The 18,681-nt window shown below is 45.9% G+C and overlaps 1 protein-coding gene across 7 annotated transcripts in view; it reads right to left on the reverse strand.

Annotated features, from left to right (window-relative positions):
• Positions 1 to 543: 543 nt before the first annotated feature.
• The window catches only part of PALM2AKAP2 (PALM2 and AKAP2 fusion), a 399,871-nt gene continuing 381,733 nt past the window's right edge, over positions 544 to 18,681 (reverse strand). For 3 of the 7 annotated variants that reach the window (XM_054584545.1, XM_054584543.1, XM_054584544.1), the window contains exons 3-5: positions 13,483 to 13,661; positions 8,320 to 8,358; positions 550 to 4,507 (exon numbers count right to left, since the gene is read on the reverse strand). In XM_054584545.1, coding sequence (XP_054440520.1) covers positions 4,409 to 4,507; positions 8,320 to 8,358; positions 13,483 to 13,661 — 317 coding nt within the window. In that variant the 3' untranslated portion in view covers positions 550 to 4,408. Of the gene's footprint in view, positions 4,508 to 8,319; positions 8,359 to 13,482; positions 13,662 to 18,681 lie in introns of all 7 variants that reach the window. The other 4 variants (XM_054584538.1, XM_054584539.1, XM_054584542.1 and 1 more) reach the window with 4 other exon arrangements.

Consider the following 18,681-nt stretch of genomic DNA (forward strand, 5'->3'; position numbering starts at 1 on the left):
AATGGGGAGTGGGTAAGAAAAAGCAGGAAACAGGTGGTCAGGAGCACAAGTGCAAGGGGCTAATGTGGAACAAAGCAGATGAGGCCTGAAGGGGAAGGGAGGGCGGGAGGACACGTGGGGAGGGAGCTTCCTGACTAACCTGGTAAGTCTGAAATTCTCTTATTTCTCAGAGGAAAGTCAACTACAGGTGCTGGGAAGCTAATAATAAACATGAGAGCCTAAGGGCCACATGAAAAGCTTGAGCTTTACCGTGTGTCCTATCATCTCTTTGACCTTGACGTCTGCTTGGCCCACCAAGAGGCCCCCGCACCATTTCTGTGGGTCCTGTCAGAGTGTCTGGCTTCTGTCCACAGCAGCTGGCGACCACCTTGCAACAGGGGCTTTGGGAACAGCTCCAAAGAGTGGTCGGTGCTCCACCAGCTGAGTTGCTTTGTTGGTTTCAAATGTGCAAGCAGCAGATTCTGCTGGACAGAAGTACAGGCCAAGGGCACCGGCCGCCACTGGCTGGTCAGTCCTCCGACCTCCCTCCCACTGTCAAACAAGCAGCTATCATTTATAAAAACACAACACACACTGGGTTTTAATGAGAAAATAATTGTATACTTGCATTGAATGCCTCACAATCACTATAAAACCGAAGCAGAATAATGACATTTAAGTGGTTAACATACACAGGAGAGCCAGATACAGAGTATAATATTCAAACACAGTATTGCTGCTTTTGCCCCCCTCCTCCTCCAAAAAAAAAAAAAAGTCATCTGGGTAAAGAGCAACACAAAAATCGAAATTGGCAGCTCACTCACTGAATGCTTAAAATTCAGGAAATTGGTTGTCACTAAAATTGGATATATTCACCATCTCTAAACACTTAGGCTATTTTTTTTCAATACATTAATTACATCCATTTTTAGTTGGAAAAAAACAAAAGTTCAATTATTTGTCTCCAGAGACAAGAGTCAACACTGTTGTAGTGTTCCTTGTTATGCTTTATATATGTGTGTGCATGTGTTGTGCATATATGTGGACACTGATCAATATACTGCTTCTACGTCATTGTCTAGGGCGGGCAGCATGCACAGGTGTGAAGAGGCAAGGAAACTGCATTGTGTCGTCTGAGTAGAACACGGCCTGGCCTCCTGCCACTGACAGACCCTGTTTCCATAACTTCTGGATGAGAGCGCCAAGGCGTGTCAGTAGTTAATCGGCTGCAGAGGAAAGTGAACATCTATCAAACACTGTGGAATGGCATACTTTCAGAAAAGCCTTTAACATCTACAGGATCTAGACATTTGTCATAGCTGAGAGTAACAAGCTTGGGTAGTATTTGGGGGCAGGGATGCCCGTGGGGGGCCAAGTTTCCTACAAGCCTCTTCCTCTCGAAGGGTTAGGCAGGAATGACTTTCCTCCAGGGCTCCGTTACATCCTCAGAAAGTTAAATAGGGGTTCATTTGGGATCCCGGAGCCTAGCACAGTGCTATGTACAAAAGCAGTGGCCCAACGTGTCTTGAATGAGTAAAAAACTCAGGAGCACAGAGAAAATCTGGCTCTACCAAGGGGACTGTAATTTACATGTTAACAGGATTATGAGTGAGTGGAAGGGAGAAATAGACAACAGGTATGCAGAAGGCAGTATAAGAGAACAAGCAAATGATGGAGAGGAAGGGGCCACAGTTAAACAGCTATGGGACTGCCGGGCAGTCGTGGAGACTCTGCATTTGTTGCCTTATCTACACATGGAGTGTGGACCAAGGGCCTCAATGCAGCAAGTGCCTCTGGTTCAATCAGCTGGAATCAAAGACCAATTTGTCTGCCTGTAAAGTGATCATCTCATATGGTCGTGTGGCCTCCCAAGCATCCCTTTTCAGTTGCAAACAGAACAAAAAAACTTCAGGTAAGTCCTGAGGACTGATTCCTCTCATGAAAGATGGGGGGAGTTCATTCAGATCATGTCTAGGGCCTGGACCGGACCCAGAGTCAATGCAGGAAACGGGCAACATGTTTCTTATGCAGCCCTCAGAAGCATCCTGCCCTCCAGCCGTCCTAGCTGCCGCTGGGCCCTGGGCCACGCCAAGCGGCCGCCCCATCTGTTTGCACCCATGTGCCTGCCTTGGGGACACTGGAAATCTCCCGGCAAAGCATCCTTCCTGGTTGTCCCATTCTACCTGCCAGGACTTGTAATCAAACCCAGATCTCCTTTTCCTGAGAATGTCCGTCTCCATGCCAGCCTCCCCCACTGGAGAATGAATTCCCTGCAGCAGGGATAGTATGTATTTCTTTGGTGTTCCCAATGGCTGGCACATGTTGTTGAATATTTATTCGGAATATTCAGGAGCATGAACCATATAAAGATGGCACCAACTGCCCATCGGTAGAATTTGGCTTCAAATTGCAGGTTCTCTTGGCAGTTTTAAAGGATCCTTGTAAATTATCAGACAGTTCCGATTTGACTTTGTGCCTACTACTTGTCTGTGAATAAACTTTCCCCTAAGTCAACACTAGTCTAAAAAAAGAAACAAAGGTAATGTGTGTAACATCTACATACAAGTTTTGTGAAATTGTTACTTGTCAGAATAACATATTAGAGCTTATGCCATAACAAGATAAAGACAAATTAATTTTTGTGAGGTCTGACTTAATTATTGCTTATTTTTTAAAAACCACAGTTTTAAAACAAAAGGAAAAGTAAAAAGAATGCTGGTTGTTTTTTTTTCTCATGGCCAGAGTGGAAAATGTTCTCATCCAGAAATGTAGGGTACCCAATTATCGAATACCCTTATCATATTGCTTTAAATGACAAAAAGAGTAAAGCTGGCATCCTCTATAGTATACTAAGCTTGACTACAAAGCATGAGAATAAATATGGTACTTTCCTAAATGTCCAATTACAAAACTGCTCAAAACTCTGCAATTGTGACTCATGCAAATACCATGTTAGGTCAATTTAATACTACAGATACTGCATCAGTTTGGTGCCTCTATATCCCTTTTCATAAAAAAGAAATTCTCAGTCACTCCTGACGCTGGCTAACAGCTTTGGAGGAAATAACTGTACACTCTTGTCCCATGATCATTCTGGAATTTCAATCCTAGCACACGCACCCTTACTCATAAGCATACACACCTGATACAAACACACAAAGGTGTATGTGTGCGTGTGCCCACGTGTGCGCACGGACACACACACCATCTTTAGGATTTGTAGCTGATCCCAAGCCTGCACTTAAATTTCTATTCTATATTTCTCTGTATCATCCTGAAAAACACTGGTTGCGCAGCAAAAATATTTCTCCTTGATTTCCCCTCACTTTCTCCCTCCCTTCTCTCTCTACCTTCACGGCCTTTCTTTAATGTTTCATTTCTGATTGATCCAAAATAATCTCTCATTCTTCCTACCATCCCTACGGTCCACTTTATAATATAAAATATAAATCCCTTTTTATTTCTTGTCATCTGCCTCTCTAAGGGCAGATTTGCCCTTTTTACAATTATTGCCACTCTAAAAATACCCCTAATTCTCTTGAACCAGGCTGTTCAATGTGCACAAGCTTTCTTTATACATGAATATATTCCCCCATCCCATCATAAAAATAGCTGTCCACTAAATAAGCTTTTGTGTGAAGAACCTAATTGTGAAAATGTATTCTCATAACCTGCAGATCAGTCAATACTATAAGCAGACAAGATCCTAAAGCTAAAACAATCCTTTTGGTTTGGCTTTCTCCCCCTTTCTCAACCTCCTAACGTAGAATAGATTGTGTTTGCAACAGGAAGAAACAATTGTCTTAAAAATATGGATTTTATGTATTGCGATCATTAATTGCTCCCGATTAAAAACAATGAAAGGTAAGAGAAATGGAATCATAATTGCCTCTTCTTGGCAAGTGGAGAGAGAAACGTTATTCATTTTATGGCTGCCGGAGGAGATGGAGTTAACCCAACACCCCTGACGCCAAGCGATGGGTGGGAGACCAGAGCAGAGCATGTCCTGTGCTGCGTAGGTGGCACCAGTTTGGGCTCTCCTGCTCTCTAAATGGCCCCGTCACCATTGTTTCCTCACCACCCCGTGAGGCTGGGTTCAGTTGTAACCTGTAGCAACCATATTGATTTGCTTGTAATCAATCTTCTTTGTCCTGTTGGATCAATTGTGGGTTGGTCCAAATCCAGGTGATTCTTTGTGTCATGAAAAATTCTTTTCTCTGTTGACTCCTGGGTGTTAGAGTTTGATGGGTGGACTTCTTTTTCACTTGATCCTTCATCATTGTATATTGCAGCTTCTGGTCTACGGAAGGATTGTCGAGTTTGTTTGCACTTTAATAAATATTCCATTAAAATGCTTTGATGTGTGTGGTTTGCTTGGTTTCTTGGCGACCCAAGCACCAATGAAGCTTCCTGGGTGGAAGGAAGTTTATTATTCATTGTCCTCTTCCTCCTGGTTGGCATAGATCCCCGCCTCCCAGCGCAAGGCCAGTGCGCTCTTTCTTCGATTAACCCGTGTGGCCTCGAGGACCTGAGGAGAAAGGGAAAAAAATTATGCCGAGTTCATGGGTGTTAATTATGCACACAAACCAACCCCTCCGTTTCTTTCCTCCTTTCCCTCTCTCAACAGCAGCTACAGAGAGGGGAGAGTAATACAGTGTCGGGCACGCTGGGAGATCGGAGGAAATAAAGGGGGTGGGAGGTTTGCGTGTACACTGATTTCACACCCAAAGCTCGTTTGCTATTTGACCTATAGTAATCACTACAGATTTAATCTTCCTGAAATGTTCTGCAAGTTTCTTTAAACTAGATTTGACTGCATGGAGTTTTTAGAAAACAAAGCAGATCCCCTACCTGCTGTAAATCGGTGCTGTCTGATGGAAATGTTCTTTTTCTGTGCCACCCAATATGGTAGCCGCTAGCCACATGTGGCTACCGAGCACTTCAAAGAGGGCTCGAGTGGCTGAAAAACTAAATATTTAATTTTAATTAATTTTCATTAAAATATCTTCATAGAACTAGTTGTGACAGCACAGCTAGTCGCTTTCTAAACAAGCAAACCAGAGAATAATTCCAAACAATTGGACCAGTGTGGACTCAATCCATTAGTCTTTATGGATCTATATAAGCTATAATCTTATGTATATCATAAAGTCTACTTTTGTATAATTAAACTTCAAAGAGGTATTAAGTGGGGCGGGGGGGGGGGAATAGCTTTTCAGGCCAATGAAAAGCAATCTGAGCACTTGGACGCAACTCGAGGGCCATAGGTGCTAGCGAGCGAAATGAGAGTGACAACATCAAGGACAAGTCAGCCCACCCTCGGGGTCGGCCCCTCCCTCCAGCTCGTCGGTACAGTCTGCGGGCTCCTGAGGGGAAGCTTCAGCCCATCTGTTCCAGCTTTGGTTTGATCAAGTTGAGGTCCAAATGAGTAACATATGGGTTGCCAACATATGAGAAATGGCTCAATTTCATGCCATTCCACCATGCAGGAAAACCCATGCATGCCAGCCAGCCAGTTGAATTATGGCCTCCTTAGCTTAGGATGTGAAGTTTCTGGTTTTAAAGAACAGTCCAGCAGAGCCTACTCTGGTTGGCTGTCTAAATAGCAACGAAGGCTCTCCTTATTCTAAGAACAGTCATTTGGGCAAGGGACAGGGATGCTGACAACTCCAGAGAAGCAAGGAGATGCAGGTGACAGGCAGTGTTGGGAGCCCAGGCATAAGCAGATTCTGAGGGTCCATCTCAACCTGCTTTTCGGCCCCTCTGACAAATGAATAGACTGCACAGCAGGGACAGCTGGACCTGACATGTAGGACAGTCATGTTGCTGGAATAAATGCTCACTGTCAGGCACATAAGCCACGTCATACAGAGTTTTGTGTGTAAGCATATGGTGGCCACTTACTCAGCGTCTAAGAATAAGGTGTCGGTAGGAAAAAGCATGCTTTTAAACCTGTTATAGTTATAAATGGAAGATTCTTGTGGTCAGTGGCACTGAGAAGCAGGGCTGGATCAGACTGGGAAGTCCTGAGCTCCACTTCAGGCTCTGGAATATGCTGCTGTTGTTCACGGTATCTTGTGCGTCAACTTCCCTTATCGGTAAAATGGACGGAGCGCCACTGCCCTGCTTCACAGGCTTTCTCGGGAGGCAGTGCACTGGCTCTGAAGTCCAGGCAGGTCTCAGTTTAAATCCTAGTGACTATGTCATCTTGGGAAAGCTTACCCCTGTGCCTCAGTTCTCTTATATGTATAATGGGAAACAAAAAACAGAAAACTGTCGTACAGAGTTGGCCTAAGGAATTAAATGAAGCAACGTATGGGAAGCCTTCAGCAATAGTTCCCAGTGCATAGTTAAGTTCTCAGTGATTCTTTCTAGCATCATGTGAAGGGGCTTTATACACTATGTAGTGGTATTCAAATATAAGGCATTCTTATATGGATCTCTACAAGTGCAAAGTGGGCATCTGTTCACCTTGCACATACAAACTGAAAGGCGTACCTAAAAACAAAAAATATAGCAAAAGTTCTAAAAGCTACAATTAGACATTGAGAAAAGGACATGTAATAATATTCTCAATATTCATTTTATACCTTATGAAAGGAAATTACTGATAACCATCAACTTATATAGATAGTTAACAGTAATTATTTGGCTAAATAGGGAGATTTTAACAATATATTGTGCTAGCCCTGGCTGGTGTGGCTCAGTTGGTTGAGCGTCATTCCACAAAGTGAAAAGTCGCCTGTTTGATTCTGGGTCAGGGCACATGCCCGGCTTGCGGGTTTGGTTCCCAGTCGAGGTGCAGAGAAGGAGGAACTGATCGATGTTTCTTTCCCTCTCTCTAAAAATGAATAAAATCTTTTAAAAAATTGTATTGTGCTATATGTTAGCACACCAATTTGAAGAATAATTTTACAATATGTAGTGAATGTAAGGATATCTAAGCCCTATAACCAGTACTCCTATTTCTAGATATAAATTCTCCCATATGTACACAAATAGATAAGTATAATAATATTCAGCAAAGGATTGTTTGTAATGGCAATACTTTTTTTTTGTCAGAAAAAGAAACAACCTACATTTTCATTACTAGGAGAATAAATAAAAGTGGTATGTTCCTTCAATGGAACACTACACAGCAGTTATAAGGAGTGGCCTAGAGTCCTAAGTATCGATATGGACATATCTAAAAGCAATAGAGACAAAGTAAGGAGTGGAGGCTACTACTATATGATGTCATTTAGAGAAAATTCTAAAACATGCAAAACTGGAACATATCATTTACATATATGTAGGATAAATATAAAAACATGCATGAAACCGATGAACACCAAACTCAGGAATAGTTATTTCTCAGGAGAGAGAAATGGGAGCTGCGAGAAGCAACGGGAGGACCTGAGTTCTAGTTGCAATATTAATTTCTTTTAAAAATATTAAGCAAATATTATGAAATGATAGGAATGGACAAAGCTGCACAGATGGGCTTCATTATTTTGTTATGTCATGGTATTCAGCACACTTGAGCATCTGCTGCATGACATCAGGGACTTTGTTTTGTTGACTCTTCTACTCTCAGAACCTACAAAAGTGCCCGGTGCATTGTAGGTGCTCAATAAGCTGTTAACTGAGCAAATAAATGAGGGATCCTCCCTACAATCCTGTATATTTGAAGCAATTCTTTTAAAATAGAAATGATACAATGCTCTAGAAATAAAAATATGAAAAACATTGTGCTTTCTCAGAGCAAAAAAGAGAAATTATGAAAAAAATGGGGCAAATGAAAAAGTGCTTTTTCAGAGCACAAGTTTGTGCTATCTGTGTAAAAGGAAGTTGGAGGAAAAGGAGACTTTTGGGGAAATTCAATTCTTTAAGAGGCTTCCAAAACAAAAATACAGATTGAATAACTGAGTAAATAGGAAGCTGGGATGGTTCTCTTTTGGACTAACGTATCCTAAAACTACAGCACAGAGCTCTCTGGATTGGTATTAAGGTAGACTAGGTCATTTTGAGCTGCATTGTTTTCTAACCAGACTAGGCAATATTTGCCATCAGCGCCTAAAGAAACTAAAAACATCCATCGGTTGTGCTCTCTAGTGCAAACATCTTCCAGACCCACGAGCAGGTCAAGGTCTTCCGCAATCCCGCCACACGGCACAGCAAAGCACAGCAGGGTGCATCCTTGTTGCGTGCGTGCCAACATTTTGAGGCAGGTAGAAAAAGACATGGAGACAAACGGCTTTCTTGTCCTTCACATTCAACCCACCAGGAAGTGGCAAACCACAACAGCATGCACCTGGGCCAGGCATGCAGGAAGACCAAGACAAACAAGTTGAACAGTACCTCGGAAGTCACCTTGCAAGACAGTAACTTAGAGGTGTACTGGCAGAGAGGGAAAAGACCAGGGTTAGTACATGGCAGAGACACGCTCACAGAATAACCCCCAGCTGGGAACCGGTACCACACCGGGGTAGACAAGAAGGCTGTAACACCAGAAGACCATTAGACACCTATGCCAAGACTTGCTTCATCTGATATTACTTTATTTGAAAGTCTGTATCTTTTGGAGCAGGTAGATACCCCATTATTATTTATTAAAAATATCAGATAAGCCATACTTTGTTAATTCAAGATTTGTTGCTTCCAGTTTTCATGCTTTGAATTAACAAGATCCCCCCATTTCCCAGTGTACAACCAACCAGATGCCCACAGCCAAGCTCCTTGGCGGCCCTTCTGGATTTGCTAGAATCTGTAGCCAAGGAGCCTTTTCTGTAGGCTTCTCTGAACCCCAAAGACTGAAGCAGTCTTGTAGCCTGTTGACCCATGAAAAGGTGACCCTAACTACAGATAAAGTTTGCTTGAATGCAAGGTTAGTGGAGGCCCAAACCTAAGGATGCTTCCAGAAGCCACACAGCCTCTCTTATCACTACCTTGGAGGCCTGGACAAGTACCTGTAGGAACTAAAATGATCCTTTAGTTCCCATGAGACTAAAAGTCACTGCAAGAAAAGCTCAGGAAAATAAAAATATGTCCTGGTTATGGGAAATGAGGTAGAACGACCAATTTTGGAGAGTCCCTTCTAGATTCATGGTAGTGACTTGCATTGATGCTTGCTAAGGACACTGGAGGCATTATGGGTTTATGGCATTGTAACCATTGAGATCACATGCCTGTGACTGCTGCCTGCTCCTTACGTGCAGCACTTGAAAATTACAGCTCTGTAATGACCGGGCTGATGGCTGGGAGTGGATGAATTTGGAGCTCTCCTCTTCTTTGTACCTTCCTGGGGCGTGAGAGAGAACCAGGAGAAGGCTGGGCAGCACACACCATCACTGATCGTGGCTGAGCTCCTGCAGAGCCGGGGGTGGGGGAACCAGAGGCAGAGAGGCTTCTTTCAACCACTCAGTGGGAGTACGGCCACAGCCCCTGAAGGGTGTCCTGGTCTACAGAAAAATGTGTGCCAGGAATTCTTAAACACTTGGTAACTGCTTGCCCCCAGCTCTGACTTAACCCAGCAGAATTGGTGAGGCCTTCTCTCATTTCCAAACAGGAAGAGTTGGCTGAAAGTCCTCTTAGCACCTGTTCTAGGGGCAAGAGAGAGAGAACACAGGAAAGGCCCACCAAGCATAGATCCTACGCTAGAAGTGAGAGTGGGGCGGAATGCCCAGGGGGCTATAATCTGGACTCAACTCAGTGTCCCTCCAATCAATAAAGGGAAAGCAACCCACCAAGGTCAAGAGCATCGCTGGCTCAAGAACCCATCGTCTCTGAGGCTCAGGTCAAGTTGGGGGAAACACTGGCCAGAAAAACACTGGCTTAAATATCCTTCTTTTGCCCAGCACCAAGAAACCCTTCAGGACCCTATGATTCACCAGTCCAGTATGCACTGCGTGATGGGCCAGCGCTGGCCTCAGGCCCAGACAACGGGACATTCCCACAGAAGATTTTCAGATGAGAGGGACCCAGAATGGGAGCAGGGCTGCTGCATGTGGGTGTGCGGGGTGCGCACTGCGTGGGAGCACCAGGACGAGAGAGGGGATTGATGGGGGTTGAAGCTCAGCCCCCAACTCCACTCACCGACTGTGACGGTGTGGCTGGGGCGGCGCTGGGTCCTCACAGAGGAAAAGGTACCTCTTCCTAACTCTTACAAAGGCCCTGTGGAGGCTGCAAAACAGCCCAGGGTAAGGCATGGGGTGGGGAGCAACTTTACTACTCCCAAATAGCCCAGGAGTCCTTAGTAAGTGGGGCCTGGCTGAAGCCTAGAGCACTGGACACTCATTGGTGACCACGCCACACAGAACACAACACAGAAGAGAGCCCAGGTGGGCGTGGCCTGTGCGCTCGGCTCTGAGAGGGAAACAAGGATGGCCATTTGGGGATAACTTTTCGGGAAAAGGGGCTTTCCTGGTTCTTCATCACTGACTTTTTCTGCAAAATTAGCGGAGTACCCACAAGGTGGCTCCATATCACCAATACAGTGACTCCCGGGTCGTGTTCTGAGAGTTCATGGTTTAACTTTCCACCTTTTGTCATTCTGTGAGCCCTCACCTTGTTTCCAGCAAGAGAAAGGGACAGCTCAGGAACCCAAAAAGCCCACAATCTACCCCCGCCCCCCGGGGAAGGGATTCCATGGGCCAGAGGCCTCCCTGCCTGTCCGGCACACGGTTTTTCAGAAAGTGGGGGAGATGTCAGGGCCCTGAGCTGGGGACAGGACCCCCGAGACCACTGCTGCTTTGGGGGGGGGGGGGGCGCCGTGCCTGTTTTGACAGCAAGGCTCAGTTTTTGCCCATCGATTGGCAAGTTACTCATGACAACTGCAGGCACAGCTCCATGTGGCTTCCCCTGCACTGTCCTTCGTGCTCATTAACACCACTGTGTCTGCTGTATCACTATGCATGCACCCCGCTCACCCTATTTTGTTTTGAAGTCTGCCTTCTCCTTAGGAAGCGCAGCAAAGAACTGTTTTTGTTCAGTTCAGAAAGAGCCTACTACTTCCTATGGACAAACACATGGTTGGGTTCTGGTCCTGTGTGAGGGACTTTGTGGAAGGCCTACCGGCAGGTGGACCCACCAATATTGGTGCCAGGGCGACACGAGACCCAGGTGAGCCACAGGAGGTTCTCAGAGGGTGGAGAATCTAAGAAGCCGTAGTTTGCCCAGAGAATAGCTAGCGTGTGTGAATGGAGCCAGAGCAGAACTACAGCTTCTAGGGGCAGGGAAGCCAGTTACACAACGCAAGCACCATGCAGTCTATCTGCTCCTATTTATGATCCTTCTGGTATCAGAGACAATTAAAGGAGGGGCCACGGATCAGCTACAAAAACAAAAGAAGGCTTGCTCATTCCTACAGGTAAACTTCAACACATTTCCCAGTGACTGACGCAGATACAACAGACAAGATCCCCTGAACCAAGAGGAGTAAGAAACGGGGTGATAGGGGCTCTGATTGTGTATTTGCTTTAGGAGCACTGTGAGTAGGCTTCTTCCAGATTTGGGTCTCTTTAAAGGGCTATCGTGGACTGAATAGATTTTGCTTTTTGTTCTATTCCTGAGAATTTTCAACGACAACAAACTTGATTTTCATGCAGTATCAGTAACGGTGCAAAAGACTTGCCTCTGAATCTGAGATCTGGGGATTAGTAATAACTTGATTAGTTAGTAGGTTTCTTCCTTATATGAAATGTTTACTTACTCAAGAAAAATAGAGACAGGAGGCTGCCACTTCATCGTGTACATGAAGAGCAATTAGCATATTAAAACTCTGCTTCGGAGCAGCTGCCCTAATGCAATAGGAAATCCAACCTGGTTGGCGTTCGCCAGAGGTGCATCTGGCAGAGGTGGCTCTGCCGCAGGGTCAGAGTTTGCAGAAAAGAGGCTTCTAGCCTCTGCCTACGAAATGAGTGGAACGGCCTCTTCACTTCTGTGTATAGGCTCTTTCTCTACCATCTGCACTTCAACACAAAAGGCACAGGCACGAGACATGTAGACGGTACTTAGAAAACACCTCGCACGGTGCACATGCAAAGTGGCTCCATTTGCTCTTCCCCCTCCACTCCAGATGCGAGGGGTCCACTCAGCCAACTTCCCCAAAGCTGCTGTTGCATCATGTGGACTCACCGGAGAAAAGAGCGAGCCATTTTTCCAGCAGTGCTTCAAAATGGTCACAGGCTCCAAAAATACCTAAAGGTGAACTCTCCGTAGTTTAAGTGGGGCTGCAAAGAAGGGCCGGCTGGAGTGACCTAGTGGAGAGAGGCTGTCCTACAGGCTCGGGGGCGGGGGGCTCTGGCGGTGGGAAAGTCTGCAAGAGCCCTTGGGGCCAGGCCCATCCCACTGTGCAATGGGAAACCAGCCCAGCAACACTCCAGCCTAACAGAGGAGCTGAGGCCGGATTGCAAGGATGCAGGTAGATTCGGGAGAGTGCCTGGGAGATGCCAAGCGAGCTCTCAGGTTGCTATAGGTATGTTTGCCTTGCCTTTCTTCACAACCAAATATTTTGAAAGTAACATTGAGTCTCAACTGCAGAAATCCTTTAACTTAGTCAACCAAGATATGAAAGGCAATGAGGCAGCCTTTCATATTGTGAGCCCCAATAAACTTGAATAGCATTCAAGTTTAAGGTGTGACCAAGTAATCTGTCATCCAAACTGGGGCACTTTTAAGAGTGAAAGGGGATGATGCTATTAACGACATCAGGACAACAGGCATAAAGCAGGACTGTCCCAGGTAAACAGGGCAGCATACTCCACTAACCTAAGCTATCTGTGACCTAAGTGTAATCGGGGGGAAGAGGCGGTCGCCTCAATAAATGCTAAGAGACTGAGGCCAGCAGACTCCTAGGAGGTTGGTGAGGACCCCTGAGGCTGATCCCTGGCTCCTGCCTGTGCAAACAACGGTCCTTAGGTCTCTTACTGGAGAAAGAAACCACAGAGCAGATGACTTCACTCAAGGTCAATGTGAACATCACGTGCAAAGTGCTCAGGGTAGCCGTGTGGTTTTTAACTGTCATTTTAAATGGCTCTTTCCTGCCAAGCTGTACACAAGGCCTGGAAAGAGCCCCATGCGCATTCAGTCTTTGGAGCACAGACCACAGTAGACATTGAAGGAATAGTATTGTCATAGTTCTCTGGAGAAATAAAATCCTACAGAGCAGGCCAGCCATGGTAGAAATCAGCTCCTTGGTGCCTGGGATAACTTCAGGGTCCTTACGTCCTTCTTCCCATCTTGCACGGTGTCCTTCCACCCACTGAACCTGTCACGCGCTAACATGGCCAGTGGGCACAAACTATAGTTGGCAGCAAAAAGACCTGTTCCTTGCACGATTGGGGTTTTTGAGAAACAAGGCAAAAACCCAACCCCAACTCCAGGCATGGGAAACCACACATCTGAAAATCGGTTTTTGGAACCACAACGCTGGCAGACACCTGTATATACATCTGCCTGAACTGGAGCACCGCATGCCACACTACGTCCGCCCTCGGAGAAGTGAAAGAGGAAAGGAGAACTTACACTACTATCATCCATTCTCTCGCGCCTTTTAGATTTGTGTGTCTCATAGTCTTCCATGAGGGTCTGCATCAGATTCTTGGGCCGCTGGGATCCGGCAGCCTCTTCAGGGGCTAAGTCAGGCTGCGAGCTGGGGCCTTCAGGTGTGGGGGATGGAGGAGGTCTGACTTTCTCTATTTTCCCTGAAACAATACGAAGAGAACACCCTTTCTAAGCTTGTCTGCTCATGACTTCTTTCCAAAAGAGCAGAAAACTGGCAAACAAGCAGCCTCGGACACAGAGCGTGGTACCAGAACAATGGTTACGTGCAGCACATCTTGTTACAGGGACCAAGTACTTAAGGATAATGTCGCAAACCATCCAACAAGGACCTCAAGGAACCCCGTGCTAAAAAGTCACACCTAAGAGGCCTGTTGGGCACTTTGCAAATATACGTCAGACAGACAGACACAGGCTCCAGTTGCTTTGGGGACGCATCTCCTAGGACAGATATTAGGATTAGACTGAAGTGATAGCATCTTTGAACCTTCGAGACTCACTCCTCAGAGATAAAGAAAACTGAGGTTGTGCAAGGGGAGGACTCTGCTGGGGTCACTGGGAGCCAGCGATGGGACCCAGGTCTCCTGGTTTCCTCATCAAGTTCTTTCTTCTCTGTCAAAGGCCACCAGCTCTCATCTGACCTGCCCAAGCTTTAGGCATGGACAGCGCTGCGTTGTAAAATCTTTGAAGGGAAACTAGGTTGCCCCAGTCTTACACAGGCCAGCTTCATTCATTCACCTTACCTGCCTTGGTCCTAAAGCATTTGGATTTGAGACTCCCTTCCTCTCCCCTCAAACCCTAAGGGATGAATGCCAACAAAGGTGCTTTGGGTGCTGTAGAAAAGGTGTGCACCAGACTCGGGAGAGGTGAGATCTGAACTTTGGAGATGCCTCCCAGGAATTCTCAGATGAGGAGAGCAGGGCAACGGAGGCGGGGTGTGGGACCCTAGGCACTCTCCCCGAGACCCTCTGCCTTCCTCCCTGACTTCTGGCCCATCAAGGGCTGGGTTCTATTGCCACAGAGCCCCAAAGGCACCCCGAGATGCATCTTCTGGCGGAAGAGTCGGGATTGTTCCAACTATGGCCTCTGTGGGAGACAAAGGGTCCATGATCAAGAAATGTGAAAACACACACAAAATAGACAGGACCATTCGAGTCCAAAGTTTGGAAACTGACAAGATTAGACTGAAGATCCCTTTGACCCCTTCCAGTCCCCAGCTGAAGGCGACTCCTCTTCGTCTTCTTCCTCAGACTTTTAACTTGGCAACTGCCTTACGTAGGTGGACTTACAAGTGAAGCCTGGGGTCCATGTCCCCGTGTGGGCACAGTTGCCTTTGATGGGAATCGGAAAATCCCGTCAAATTCAGTTCAGGAAACCCGGGCTTTAATTTCTGCTTTCCCATGAACTAGCCGTGCAGTTAGCTATAGACAACAGCCAATATATAGACAATATTAAATGTAATATTCCCACTCTAATCTTGGGCTGATCACTTAAGTTCTCCTAGCTATAAAATGAAAATTTGGGAAGTTGTCTTTGAGGTCCCTTCTAACTCACACATTTTGCTATTGAAACAAATATATTTGGCAGGAAGATCAACCCTTATTGACTTAAAGAAAAACGCATGGCCATCACATTTGGCAATTGGGTGGAAAGTTGTTTTTAATACACAGAACGGGCACTCCTTCTGCAAGAGCTACCGTCACATTAGTAACTTGGGAAAACTCACTGCGCCTTGACCTAAATTACCCAGATCACTTAGAGAGTCATCTGGATATAAACTCCATCAAGGCGGGACCTTGTCTGCCCTGGTTGTTGCTGGATCCCAGCACCCACTGTGGTATTTGACACAAAGTAGGAGCTCAAGTTTGTGGAGCGAACCAGTGAGTGCATAATGAAATATACATAGCAGCCTCTTAGAGAATGCTTGTGGATGGGGTACAGAATTCCCACAGAGAATCTGAAGAAAAAGGGAGTTTAAATGTCCTTACCAAAGCATTTGAAATGAAACAACCTCAGTCTGCAGAATCACAGGTTCAATGGCTTTGTGGTAATAACAAGCATATTTAAATGGCATTTCATTCATGGACTTCATGTCATTTGATCCTCCCAATACCCCTGGGATGTAGTTGGAGGGGTGTCATGCCGTCTGTGAATGGTTTAGACCATGGAGGCTCAGATGCTAATAATGCCAGCCCAAGCTACATTAGCTAGTGACAGAGTCAGGTCTGGCCTGGAAGCCAAATCGCGTTGATTATGGCTAAATGGTATGGATGGGACGCAGGCTGAAAGAGAACTGTAAAGAGGGCAAAGAGTTAATATAGAGAAGAGGTCAACCATTAAACATGAGACATTTCCTGCTTCTTCATACTCTAGCAAAACCACCCATCCCTGGAACAATTTACCCTTTATGGACACTAGAGGGCACAGGAGTAACAGGAAAGAAACACTGGTTTAGCAGGTCCACAGCAGCTGCTTGCAAAGAGAAAGTAGCGGAGGGGTCTGCAAGAGAACAGGAGACACCAAAAGCCAGGCCCACATCAGAGCATCAGGCAAAGCTGTCATAGGTCCCCAAAGAAAGGAGACAGGGTGCCCCACCCCCTTGGTGTCGGGGATGTCAGCTTGGCCAGGCTTCCCTTCTGGACCGTGATGTGCAACAACCAGACTCCCCACAAACCCCCCCCCCCGGCACCCCCAGTCTGGTTTGAACCATAATACACTGGACCATTTCAGGAGTCGCACAGATGGCTAAAAAGGGAGACCTGTTCCAAATCCACCTTCTTCCTCAGGAGTCTATAGCCAACCGTCCTCACAATTAGGGTGGTGAAAAAAACTTCTAATGTTCTTCCTTCTGTGGCAGACACTGGACACCACCATTGTTTGGGCCTCGAGGATAACTGCATGAATGTGACGCAAGTGATCTGACCCACAGGCCTGGAAAGTCTATCTCATCCTTGCCTGTGGCCTCAGGGCCCCTTGAAATTTCTTGGCCCCGAGGACACACCCTGTTAGGATCCTCCAACGGTGATGGTCACCTCTGGTCCTCATTGTCACGCATCTCACCCAGCATGTACCAGCACTCCCAGGCTCCTCCCCCACTCGCTTCAGCAAAACCTGCTCCTTTTGCTTATTCACCTGGTGAGTGACTGAGAGCTGAGGACAGCGAAAGGGGGCCCTATTTTCAATGACAAACACCCTGCCATCTAGTTTCTCACCTGGGCTGGACACTATAAAACAGCTCTCGTGCGGAAGGACCCCACGTGCTGTCGCTGGGAAACGACACGAGCAGGAGACCTCCACAGAGCTCAGGGCAGACCTGGTGGTCTTAGCCAAAGGCTGGCGCCTGAATTCACAGAGCAGGACGCACGTACGACGTGACACGTACGACGTCCTGTCTGTGACAGGACGAACCAACAGGACAAAGCTAGACTGGCATTCCGAGGGGAGACAAGGAACAGTTTCGAATTAACTTTACATACATGAATTTGACCAAACTATTCCATCAAGGGTAACTTTAGACTTCAACATTGAAAGGTGTTTGAGGGTACGCAGCTTCACTTGGCTGTGACGATTCCAAAGCTGTATTTCCAAAACTATGTCCAATCCCTAAGTTTTGTAAGCTAATACTCTATGCTGCAAAGAGAAAGTCGTTGGTCACATTAGCCTGGGAAACACTGGGTTAAAAAAAAAAAACTTAAAAAAAATAAGGGGGGGAGGGGGGGAGAGATTGATTTCTTTACCAGAGGGCTTCTCCAAGGTTTTAGTGCTCATAAGCTTGTAAAATTCTAATTCAAGGATGGGTGTGCAGCATTTCTCAAATGTATTTAACCAGAGACCCTTACTTCATAGAATTCCCTATTAGAAATTTCCATAGAATTTCCTTATCTTAAGGAAAAGGCTGTGAAATACCATTCTCTAATGTATACGAGAGTTAACCAGCTCCCAAGAAACTTCACAAGTTCAGCAAATAAGTATGGGCACAAAACTTTCTCCATTGTTATTTTTCAATAATTACACCTTTGGAAACAACCAAGATATCTGACTACAGGAAAATGGTGAAAGTTGTTATGGCTCATTTAGATGATGGAGTATTTACTTAGCCATTACAAATCATGTTTTAGTCAGATTTAGAAAAATAGTTAGGGTCGTGGGAAAACATCGAAAATATATTAAAAGAAAAGAACAGGTTACAAAATCAGATATATTGCAGTTGTTTTAAGAGTGCAGGCTCCAGACGTAGACTTCCTGGGTTCAAATCCTCGCCCGCCCCTTAATAGCTGTGTGAAAGAAAGCAAAAGTGCATGCACAGCACACGGGGAACACTCCCTCAGCTGAGGTGAACAAGAGCGAGTCTTGTGGCAGGCAGGATAATGGCCTCTGCAAAGATGCCTAAATCCTAATTCCCCAAATCTGTGAATACGCAGCCTTATGTGGCAAAAGGACTTTGCAGATGTGATTAACTTCAAGGCTTTGAGATGGGAAGACTATCCTGGAACTTCTAGTTAGGCTTGATGTAATCACAAGGATTCTTAAAAGAGGAAAGCTGAGTGAGAGATCTGAAGATGTTATGCTGCTAGGTTTGGTGAAGGAAGGGGCCTGCAGCCAGGGAATACAGGTGGCCTCTGAAACCGGAAAAAGGAAGGAAGTGAACTCCCCCCAAAGCCTCCAGAAGGAACACAACCCAGCTTAACACCTTGATTTTAGCCCAGAAAAAACACCATCTCAGTCTGCTCGAGCTGCCCTAACAAAATACTATGAACTGAGTGGCTCAAGCAACATACATCTTTTTTTCTCACTGTTCTGGGGGCTGGAAGTCTGAGATCAGGATGCCAGCGTGGTTCTGGTCAGAACCGTCCTGTCCTGCCGATGGCTGCCTTTTAGCTACGTCCTCACATGCAGGGAGAGTCACTGAGCTCTTTGGTGACTTTTCTTATGAGGACCCTACCTTCTCATCTAACTCTCATTACCTCCTAAAAGGCTCCATCTCCAAATACCACGCACATTGGTAGTTATGGCTTCAACATATGAATTTGGGGGTTGGCAGACAAAGTTCAGTCCATAACTGACACATTATAGACTTCAAACCTCTAGAACTATAAGATAACAGGTGTGTGCTGTTTTAAACCACTGTATTTGTATGATTTGTCACAGCAGCAGTGGAAAACT

Source organism: Pteronotus mesoamericanus, unplaced genomic scaffold, assembly GCF_021234165.1.
Source record: "Pteronotus mesoamericanus isolate MK-2021 breed Mesoamerican mustached bat unplaced genomic scaffold, CSHL_Meso_final contig_78, whole genome shotgun sequence".
In the NCBI taxonomy this organism is placed as follows: Eukaryota; Metazoa; Chordata; class Mammalia; order Chiroptera; family Mormoopidae; genus Pteronotus; species Pteronotus mesoamericanus.